The 11,579-nt window shown below is 39.8% G+C and overlaps 1 protein-coding gene and 1 long non-coding RNA gene across 2 annotated transcripts; both read right to left on the bottom strand.

Moving 5' to 3' along the window:
• Positions 1 to 2,527: 2,527 nt before the first annotated feature.
• Positions 2,528 to 11,555, bottom strand: LOC124256522 (60S ribosomal protein L17-like). The gene is given in 8 exon segments (XM_046690510.1): positions 2,528 to 2,714; positions 5,042 to 5,072; positions 5,074 to 5,139; positions 6,107 to 6,205; positions 7,238 to 7,372; positions 8,900 to 8,940; positions 9,465 to 9,514; positions 11,491 to 11,555. Coding segments are annotated over 7 exon segments (561 nt in total). The 5' UTR covers positions 9,505 to 9,514; positions 11,491 to 11,555; the 3' UTR covers positions 2,528 to 2,565.
• LOC124256523 lies at positions 3,157 to 4,850 on the bottom strand. Its single transcript, XR_006892942.1, has 2 exons — positions 4,671 to 4,850; positions 3,157 to 3,932 (listed from the first exon to the last, which is right to left on the bottom strand). It is a non-coding gene; the product is annotated as an uncharacterized LOC124256523 (long non-coding RNA).
• Positions 11,556 to 11,579: the final 24 nt, after the last annotated feature.

Here is an 11,579-nt window from a genome sequence, read left to right as displayed (position 1 = left end):
ACACAGACACCCTAAATGAAGCTAGATTTTATTTAGGTTAATCTCCCGTCTCCTTTTCAAGTTTTATTAAGTTATTTGTTTTCCCAGAGTTAGACATTAGCATTAGTAAGGGACGTCAACCATTCCTGTATCTCAGATTATAAAATTACCCGGTAGCAAACACAACGATGCCCTCAGAATTCTGATTCTCGAGAGGCGTTTAGAGATTTCTGATTTTCATCATAGAATCACGAAGGGTGGGGGCATTCAGGTTTTTAAACTTAACTGAATAATACCCAACCCAACTACGGAAACAAATGAGGGGATGTATGAAGACATGGCTATATGCGAGTTTAGTTTCACGCCGCTTTTAGCAATATTCCAGCAATATCACAGCGGGGGACACCAGAAATGGGCTTCATATACTGTACCCATGTTCGGAATCGAATCCGGGTCTTCGGCGTGACGAGCGAACGCTTTAACCACTTCCACATTGCCCCACACAGCTATATATTCTTTGAGGTAGTGCAGTTGTGGTACAGACATACAGCTCATGCCGTACGCATGCTCAGTACATGTAATGAGTGAGCTGGTTTTCGCTTCTCGAACAATATTTCCGTGGTTACGGCGTATCAACTTGACGTGGTGAGTGACTGAATTTTAGTTTAACGCCGCACTCCACAATATACCAGCTATATGACGGCGGTCTGTCAATAATCGAGTCAGGACCGAATCCCGTGATCAGCCGCATGATATTTATCTACGCAATTGGGATACGATGACATGTGTCAACGAAGTCAGCGAGCCTGACAACTCAATCCCGTAAGTCATCTCTTACGACAAGCATGGGTTGCTGAAGACACTTTCAGCAATATTCCAGCAATATCATGGCGGGAGACACCAGAAATGGGCTTTACACGTTGTACCCATGTGGAGAATCGAACAGCGTGACCAGCGAACGCTATATACACTTGGCTACACCGCCGCCACAGCTTGACGTGGAAGGCAGGCCCTTAGTGCTGCAGATGGCAGATGTTTGGTGAAATCCTCGAGCACAAATATGGTGCTGTCAAATACAGAGACGAACCAACTGATGGCAACCACACCCCTCAGGAATTCCGAACCAGTCTACTGAAATATGGACTGACTGACTGACTGAGTTTGGTTTTACGCCGCTTTTAGCAATATTCCAGCAACATCACGGCGGGGGACACCAGAAATGGGCTTCACACATTGTACCCATATGGGGATTCGAACCCGGGTCTTCGGCGTGACGAGCCAACGCTTTAACCATTAGGCTACCCCACCGCCCCGAAATATGGACTGAAGGTCGACTGTTGAACAGTGATTTCTGTGACACGACTGTTTTCTGTTTCATTGCTTCCCGTGATATTAATGGCATACTGCTTAATATGACGTTAACAATAACTCTAAGACACTTTTAGAAATCTGAAAATGATGAAAGTCTGAGATCCTTTTCATTGTATTTTATTTATTCTTTATTATGAACTGTTTTATCTGTAAACTATGTTCATTTCAGAAACTAGTTGTTAGTCTAAGCCTACATGTACCAGACATAACACACGATTGTAATATGATCTTCCACTGGTATAATGAGGGTGACATTGAGGTTTACGAAAAAGTTAATCATTTCATACACTGAATCACAAATAGTAAAACAATTGAATATGTCTGCATGTTAACACGGCTTTAATTCAATGCTGAACCCCTGCTGTGTGGGGAACCTCAGCTGTCCACTCGACATGTTCAAACACATGGCATACCTCTGCTCACCCGTGTGTTCTTTCTAATCTAATTAGGAACAAAAAGCTAAGCTGCGATTCTTATACACCTTAACACCAAACCAAAACAGATAATGTGTTTGGACCAGATCACGAAGCTTTACCCTTGGTGATTATTATTGGTACTGGTAGGCTGGATTATAATACAACACTACCTACATCTGACTCCGGAATTACTTATTTCAGAGTAACTGGCTAGAATCTGAACTGACTCTCACATTTTCATGTTCTCCCACTGTGGATTCTGGTGAAATAGATCATCGATACTCAATACATGTAGTTCTGTAATACTACTGTATCGAAAAGACCAAAGCGATTCATATCATAATTGCCTAATCAAATGACTTAAAAAAGCACTGTCACTATGGTGACATAATCCCCCGCTGCAAATTATCAAATCACTTATAAAGTAATAAAAGCTGAAGTTAAATGTCAACCGCTAAGGCTAATACTTTAAACCTGGGCGGGGGATAATAATTATGCTTATTGGTCTTATGTGGATTTTGTTCTGTTGACATTCTGTTGAAAGCATTTTCAGAAGTATGACAGTTTGAATAGCATAGTGAAACAACGACTGGGTGAAACGAAACTCAATCTAAAAAACCCCGAATCATACCTTCATCCAGCACCTGCAGGGATACCTCACAGCCTGGAATATTCACCATCATAGGTGTTTATCATCTGTGTTTTGAATTAGAGGACAAACTGGATTCTGTCAAAAACTAAGCAAGACAAAACAAGCAACATAACCCAGTATTTTTTATTTTCTCATGAGGCTGTACATTTAATCTCTCTGCATCATCTTTTGTCTCTTGAGTTTTTTCTGAGAAACCTTCTTCTTGACGGGTTCATCTTCCCGCCCTGAGGGTCGAGCAACAGCCTGTTCCCTCTCAGTGAGGATCACCTCAATATGGCAGGGACTGCTCATGTATGCTGTAACAAGAGGACATCATGAGAAGCTGCTCCAGGGGACGGAGACAGACACACAGATACTATAGACACAAAGATACTATAGACACACCCAAACAGACACATTACACACACAGAGACACTATAGACAGACGTGTGCTCGCACACACACACACACACACAAACAAACAAGAATCTCTCATACATGCATACACACATCTAATAAAAAATAACTTATACAAACAGGGACATCTCAAAGTCTTATACACACAAGAATCTTTATATTTAGGGACCAAAGTCATGAACCCAGGGCCTCTGCAGATAGAGATTGAGCACATAAAGGAACAGGGACCCTGACCAACATCCCAGACCTTCTGCATACATGAGATTGGTGGGTTCTATGGTTTCTTAGACCACACATGAGCAGTATCATATAGGCACTACCCTGAATCACAATCTGATGTGGCATGGTGAGCTTTCAGTGAAACTTTAATTTCATGGAAATCATTCCGCTGAATTGACATCATCAAGCTCACAGTAATCCTACTTCTAGAAGTGTACTTGCGAGTATGCAGGCCATTTATTCAGACAGAAAATCATTCTGTACACTACCACACATCAGTCTGATACAAGATCCCTCATGCTCATACACAGACAATTCTCATACATGTAAATACTAATCTCTTGTACAACAGGGTTATCTCCAATTCTTATACACACAAGGACCTCTGTTTTGTTTGTTAGCATGTTGTTTAACGCCGCACCCGGCAATATTCAGCCATATGGCGACGGCCTGTAAATAATCCAGCCTGGACCAGACAATACAGTCATAAACATCATGAGCACTGATCTAAGCAATTGGGATACATTACAATAATATGTCAACCAAGTCAGCGAGCCTGACCACCCGATCCTGTTAGTTGCCTCTTACGACAAGCATGGGTTGTTGAAGGCCTGGTCTGCTCATCACGCTGCTTCCATTCCCTACATAGATGCAATGCATGAAGACCATTTCTTGTGTCCCCTGCCGTGATATTGCTGGAATATTGCTAAAAGAGGTGTAAAACTAAATTCACTCATTCACAATCTGATGTGATAAGGTGAGCTTTCAGTGAAACTTTAATTTCATGGAAATCATTCCGCTGAATTGACATCATCAAGCTCACAGTAATCCTACTTCTAGAAGTATACTTGTGAGTATGCAGGCCTTTTGTTAAGACAGAAAATCATGCTGTACACTACCTCACATCAGTCTGATACAAGATCCCTCATGCTCATACACAGACAATTCTCATACATGTAAATACTCATCTCTTGTACAACAGGGTCATCTCCAATTCTTATACACACAAGGACCTCTGTTTTGTTTGTTAGCATGTTGTTTAACGCCACACTCGGCAATATTCAGCCATATGGCGACGGCCTGTAAATAATCCAGTCCGGACCAGACAATACAGTCATAAACATCATGAGCACTGATCTAAGCAATTGGGATACATTACAATAATGTCTACCAAGTCAGCGAGCCTGGGTCCCGTTCCTCAAAGCAATCGTAGCGCTAAGGTGATCGTAACTTCCATACTTTAACATTGACTTACGACAGTCGTAGCACTACGATAACTTTGAGGAACAGGGCCCTGACCACCCGATCCCGTTAGTTGCCTCTTACGACAAGCATGGGTTGTTGAAGGCCTGGTCTGCTCATCACGTTGCTTCCATTCCCTACATAGATGCAATGCATGAAGACCATTTCTGGTGTCCCCTGCCGTGATATTGCTGGAATATTGCTAAAAGAAGTGTAAACCTAAATTCACTCACTCACAATCTGATGTGATAAGGTGAGCTTTCAGTGAAACTTTAATTTCATGGAAATCATTCCGCTGAATTGACATCATCAAGCTCACAGTAATCCTACTTCTAGAAGTGTACTTGCGAGTATGCAGGCATTTTGTTAAGACAGAAAATCATTCTGTACACTACCACATACTTTCCATCTGATAACATTACTTTCTATAGGGTCTATAATACCATCATCAAACTAAGTTATTTTTGTAGTTTCCTTAACCAGAAAATATGTTTCACAATACAAGATAACTTTACAACATACCACTTGTTACCTTAGAATAAGAATAATCGGCGCAGAGTTTATATTTACATTTTCATTTGGTACAACAAAATATACAACAATAAATGATTCATGCCTCAAGACAGCCCAAACCGTAACAGGCATTTACATCAAATGTGAACATGATAATAATGAAACATTATAGGCCCTCCAATATGAGTGAGTTCTCTTCCTATACTTGGACACAAAAGTAAGATGCAGTATATGCATCTCAGCAGCAACTTACGGTTGATACGTCCGTGAGCCCTGTACGTCCTTCCTCCTCATCTTGGGAGCCATGTTGACCTGGATGTGTTCAATGACCAGGTGATCGGTATCCAGACCCTGCACGATAACAACAGTCAATAACAGGCAGCTGGCTTATGTTCCACCTAACACTGTCAGGAAGACTACAGCGAACTTCTCAACAGTCAACATCATTCATTTTGCAACCTCAACAGTACTGTGATTAGGAGTGTAAGAAATATTGAACTATCCATGTTCTGCAATTTTGCCCCATGCTTATAACACATGGACAGTCAAGTAATAATGCCAATATTATCAAAAGTTTAGATAGACATCTTTTGTTATAAACACAAAAAATGTCAGAAAACTCAATTTTTCAATCAAATTTCAAATTTTTGTGGGTCCATCTACAGGGATTATGACAACATATAACAGTAACTTCCCTTTAGCCTGTGAAGCATGAGGGAAGAAAATGGGACTACTTTGACATACTTTATTCATTTGTATTTTACAACAAAAATTTCATTATCAGATCATAGAGTAAGTTAGATACCATTGCAAAAATGTGAGGTATCACTGCCATACAATTTTAGTGTCAAACAGGTTTCCCTGTAATCTGTTCTGTCTGCTTGATTATTGTTAAAACATGTTCGGAAACATGGCTGCATCCAATAAATAACTGAACTTCACAGATCATTGACTGATATTATGAACAGCTTCCAAAGTACAATAACACACGATCAAACAGAAACCAAGGCAACCTGATCTGTTTGGTTACGTGAAAAACTACCATAGGTTGCAGTTGACTTATTCAAACCAACTATTCCCATTGTGCCTGGAAAACTCGGCATGTCACATTTTCAATGAAAATCACTTTGGGTCTACAAAACAAGGTCTTAAATTATAGTCTGTGTCATCAGGCAAACTTTCTAAAAAATTTACTCAAGTAACTATATAGAGAGATTAAAAACAATGCCAGTACCCCATAATTCTTGCCCATTTCATAATGCTGAACCATTTGCAAATACATAAAAATATATTGCTTTGTCAGAGGGAGAAAACCTACCTTGAATTCAGCATTACTTTCAGCATTCTTGAGAAGCTGAAGCAAAAACTGGGCACTCTTCTCGGGCCACCTTCCCTGGGAGGTCTTAAACTGTTTGGCCTGGAGGGAGAAGAGATGGATTATCAGTAACTAATAGTTAAACAATTCTTGTGTTGAGTTCTCTTCACTATACATTTAAATACTTTCCAATAAATAATGATTGTTGAGCTGTCATTGTCATTCAGACTGCCTCATTACGTAACACGAAATTACGTAGTCAGTGGTATTCCTGGCGGTGGGGTAGCCTAGTGGTTAAAGCGTTCGCCTGCCAGGCCGACAACCTACCGTATATATCCGTAGATAAGCCGAATTTTGAGGACAAAAATAAGCAGTCTCTTGAAGGGGGTCGGCTTATCTATGAGAGCTGGCCATAGCGTGGGGTCGGCTTGTGTACGTTTTACATCCGACTGTCCGATGTCTAGTGGTGTGAGTTGGCCGCGACTCATCGCTGGGGGTCGGCTTATGTACGAAACATACCATTTTGACACTCAATTCAAGGGTCAAGCTAGGGGTTCGGCTTATCTAAGGGGTCGGCTTATCTATGGGGTCGGCTTATCTACGGTGTTTTGTGCAGCATCAAACAGCATCTGAGTTTAGGTTATAACATCAGTCATATCAACTAAAACGTTGGTACAAAAATATCAGTTTGATTACAGAGATCTTGAATGGGTAACTAATCAAATTTCAAAGAACGACCTGTAGAACAAGCTGTACAAACCAAAAGAGGTGAGGTAACATGGTGTTTAATGTCATACTTAAGAATATTTCATTCACATAATGATGTGCATGCATTTTATGTGTGGCTTCTTGTACTAGCCCAGACTTAAGCTGGTTTTATAGTGCTAGCTCACTGAGATACCATGCCGCAGTTAAGCATAAATAGCCCACTCAGACACATTATACTCCAAGCTGACCAGTCTTGTTTTACCCAGTAATGCCAAGAGCCAGGCAGGGAACAATAAGTACCATATTTTAACGTCTTTTGGTATGACACGGCCATGGTTCGAACCCTCAACGTTTCCTCTCTCCGGGCGGACGCTATAACCACTACACCACGGAGGTGGTTACAAATGAAAAGATGAATTCACTAACCTGAGCCTTCCTGCCCACACCTCCATTGAACCTGCGGAAAGGTACAATTTCCTTTTTCTCAACTACATTCTTCAAATAACGATTGGCCCTTTTCAGGTGCATGTGTTTCACAGCCTGGGCGGTTTCCCTTGTGTTCTAGGATAAAGGAAAACAACATAATTCAGGTATGTCAATAACACCTAGATAAAAAGGATTTCACCGGACATATGTCTGTAACGAAATGTTATGACTATGAATAGGATGAATACCTCTATTGAATAATTGTTTCTGCCATGTAAAATACAAAATTTGGTACATCATACATCTGCTTTTAAGAGAAAGAAACCTCTCAAAATTTCCTACTAAACCACAGGACCAGTGAGTGGACAATAATCAGTGGTCCTGTCTGTACTTCACTGATCCAAAATAACATTTGTATATTTACTTAAAGGTCACATGCAACCAAAAAATCAAACATAATTAAAACACAATTATCATTTATTCATGACATATAATATACATTGCTGGTTATGAAAAAACATAAAACAAAATTATAAGCGTACAATCGCAAATCAAAAGTGCAATATTGTGTACTTCGGTTTACTTCCCAAGAAACGAAGCAGCCGGGATACCAACCCAGTCTGAGCGGGTGGGTGTGCACTCAAGTGTAACGGCTGGTTCATTTGCTGATGCCCTCACGGGTCATTGTGTGTGTATATATAGAGATGTTGGGTTTTGTAAATACATGCTCATTTTTTGTGTATAACATTTTGCAATCAACAGACATCATAACATGTCATGTGTTCAAGTATCACACCTGCCTGTCTGTGTAATTACATAATGTGACAGAGACCAAACTCGGGCCATAAATCAATGCATTTTGTTTATGGTGTATAGCCTGATTGGTGTTAAGTTCAAATTGCATGTGGTCAGTGATAGCAGCTGTGTATTGAATATTGTCATTAGCAGACAGGCAGGCAGACACACAGGTGTCAATAAAACAAGACATTGAGTTTAGTCTGTGACAACGACATATCTATATCACAGTTGGAAATTCTGTCAACGCTAAATAATGGCATTGCTTTTAAGTATCGAACTGAGAAAGTGACTCGGTTAGAAGAACGTGTGGTGAAATAGACAAATGAAATTATATAAACAGTTAATTTACTGTCATAACATATAAAAAGCTCGCGCCTGTGAGATATCAACAAACATTAGAAAAATAGCTCACACCAAAGCCTTCACCGAATATTCACCGGACAACCGCTTCCAAGCTGCGCGAACCTACTTTACTGCACACGTGCTATAAGCGCAGCCCAGCTGTTGAAACCCGTTTTCCCCAGAAAAGTTTTGAACTCCGATTTCGCGCGTCTTTTTTCATCGCGTTATTTTTCAACTTTACAAGTTGAATTTGCATTTTTGACGATTTGTTTCGGTAAGTCCATACCGAAAGGTATCAGAATCTGCAAAGTTGTGTTTTACGTTGCATGTGACCTTTAACTATCACTGGCCACCAGGAACACTGTAAACTTATCATTTAGTGGTCCTGTTGAATTATTACTAGCCAGGGACCACAGGAACAGTGCAAATTTTGCAGACTGCTTTTAATAGTGCTACAAACTAATCAGATCATTAAACTGAACAAGTTGCACTCAATTGTCAATATTCCAACTAGTTACTCACTTTGAAGTGGACTCGCAGATATGACCCTCTAGCCTTGGCAGCTGAAATAATAGAAGCAAACTTCAACCACTGACTGACTGAGTGAGTTTGGTTTTACGCCGCTTTTAGCAATACTCCAGCAATATCACGGCGGGTGACACCAGAAATGGGCTTCACACACTGTACCCATGTGGGGATTCGAACCCGGGTCTTCGGCGTGACGAGCCAAAAACTTCAACCATGTGAATCACTAAGTACTAGGTAGGAATAATAGATAGACTGCTTAAGTTAAGGTTCCTGTTAAATGTTGCAGTGAGCAATACTCCAATTATATGACGAAAGTCTGAAACTAACAGTTGAATTGTTAAAAATATCCCTTCCCTCATTTAAACACAAACATGAACAGCTGGGGAACAAACCTTACAGTGTACAACCCACCATAAACACTTCAACAATCAATACCTGCCTGTGTATTATACACCAAACCACTCAAACATTTGTTTGTGTGTACTAACATCAAAATAACATTATGAAACTGTTATTTAGAGTTTTCAGGTATCATACTATCAACCTTAGGCCTACTTACACTTAGAGGGATTTTCTGGGTCAGATGCATACCGGACCATGTTGATGGATCTGCAAAGAAAATACTAACGATTAACTAACTGTAAGTTAATTATGTTAATTGCAAAATTGCAAGCAGAAAATGGAAACGATAGGGCCAACAGTGTGTATCATTATGTATTTACAAATTTCATGATTGTCACATTGAATATACTTATATTTGTTTGTAGTTGAATGCTGCACTCAGCAATATTCCAGCTGTATGGCAGTGGTCTGTATATAATTGTGTCTGGACCAGACAATCCAGTGATCAAGAGCATGAGCATCCATCCACACAATGAGATTACAATGACATCTCTCAACCAAGGCCCGTCAGTCATCTCTTACAACAACCATGAGTTGTTCAAGACCAATTCACACCCAAATCTTCACAGGTAGAATTATACAAGGAGCATGCCATCAACAATTATGATAAAACTGTGATCCAACAATCATAAGTCTTTATTCCCACAGATCTGTTTATCTGCATACCTTCTTTTATGAGTGAATGAGACTGGTTGACTGCCTTTTATGATTTCCAACCACTAGTTTTCAAAGAAATAATCCAACATAGATCATGTAACCTCAGGAAATTTTGTAAATTAATATTAAATCAAATTTGAGGAGAAAATGGCTGGTTCATATGCACATGAAGGTTGATAGCGCCTGTGTTCTGAAATAAAGTGGCACTTCCCTAGGCAGAGAAGCACTATGGATTTAGGCAAAACCGAGGATGGAAACTCAACCTATCGACTATATCATGTGCATGGATTGCTAAAACAAACATTCATCTTCAAAACGAAACACGTACCTCCTCTAAAAACGACTCATTTTATTACTTAAAAGCCTTGACACCTAGCGCCCCCAATCATCCAGTATTTGTTGGCCATACTGTTATGGTACTTAGCAGTTGAATAAAAAGTGGAAACGCATTAAAACGGATTTACAAACAAATAGAAACTGCTAAAAAGTTTGTTACCCTTCCCTCTACTTCAAAGCGTCATGTAATGACAGTCCGTTCAATACGATTCTGTTTTTTTTATACAACTGCTAATTACCATAACCAAAATGACCGACAAATGGTGGAAAGTAGGTGGGGTCTCTATGTTTCAGGTCATTCAAGTCATAAAGTGAGTCGATCTTAGTGGAGGTAAGTGTCCCGTTTTGAAGAGGATTGTTTGATTCAGCAACACGTGCACATGCATCAGTCGACAGGTTGAGTTTTCATTCTTGTTTTTTGCCTAAAACCATTCCACTCAAATTTCTTGTGGAAAGGAGCGTCAAACAAAATGCACTTGCTGTATAAACTCGATGTAGGCCTTGGCTTGAATACAAGTTTATCCATATAAACTACCACTAGCCTAGCTTTGGGAAGCGAGTTAAATTGTCTGTCAGAATTGAAATCTGGAAAAAGTACACTCATCAAAAGCACTACAACCACATCAACTTTGTCCCATGCAAAGGCCAACTGAAATCATTTCTGGCATTATGGATAGAATTTAATCATTTTCACAACACATAAACAGCCGCTTGCACCCCATATTGTAACCCCTCCCTCTATCTCCCAAACATACTCTTGTAATAGATTGACCTTCCAAGAAGGGTTATGTATGGAGTATAGTATCATTAGTATCTTCATTTTAGTTGGATAAAACTCTGTCTTGCACATCTCTGGACAGTCCGTGCACAACATATTTTAATACCTGTTAATTATTACCTGTTAAACTGAATTATGCAACGTACATGTGAAACGAATGCCGTATTAGTTCTTGTCAGTTATATTCATACTTCAGCTAATGTTGACATGTTTACATGCTGTGTCGATGCATCCATTCCAACTAAAACTCGAATTACAGACTTTCCAGTAATTTCTGCCCCGAAATATAGTTTTCACCCATGTATATATAACCCATGAGTAGGATATATGTCAATTTAATGCGAATTATTCTGTTTTAGTAATGTGATTGAAGGATTTTAGAAAGTGTCGGATATGTGATAATTTCACGAACCTCGGTTTTACCGGAAGAGGAAATTGAAAGGGCGATTTGTGGGTAATAGAGAATCTCGTGTCTCGAACATTCTCGCGTTATCTCGTCTA

This window comes from Haliotis rubra, unplaced genomic scaffold, assembly GCF_003918875.1.
Source record: "Haliotis rubra isolate DU_JTF1 unplaced genomic scaffold, ASM391887v1 Scf63, whole genome shotgun sequence".
In the NCBI taxonomy this organism is placed as follows: Eukaryota; Metazoa; Mollusca; class Gastropoda; order Lepetellida; family Haliotidae; genus Haliotis; species Haliotis rubra.
This window is presented reverse-complemented; position numbering and strand designations above follow the sequence as displayed.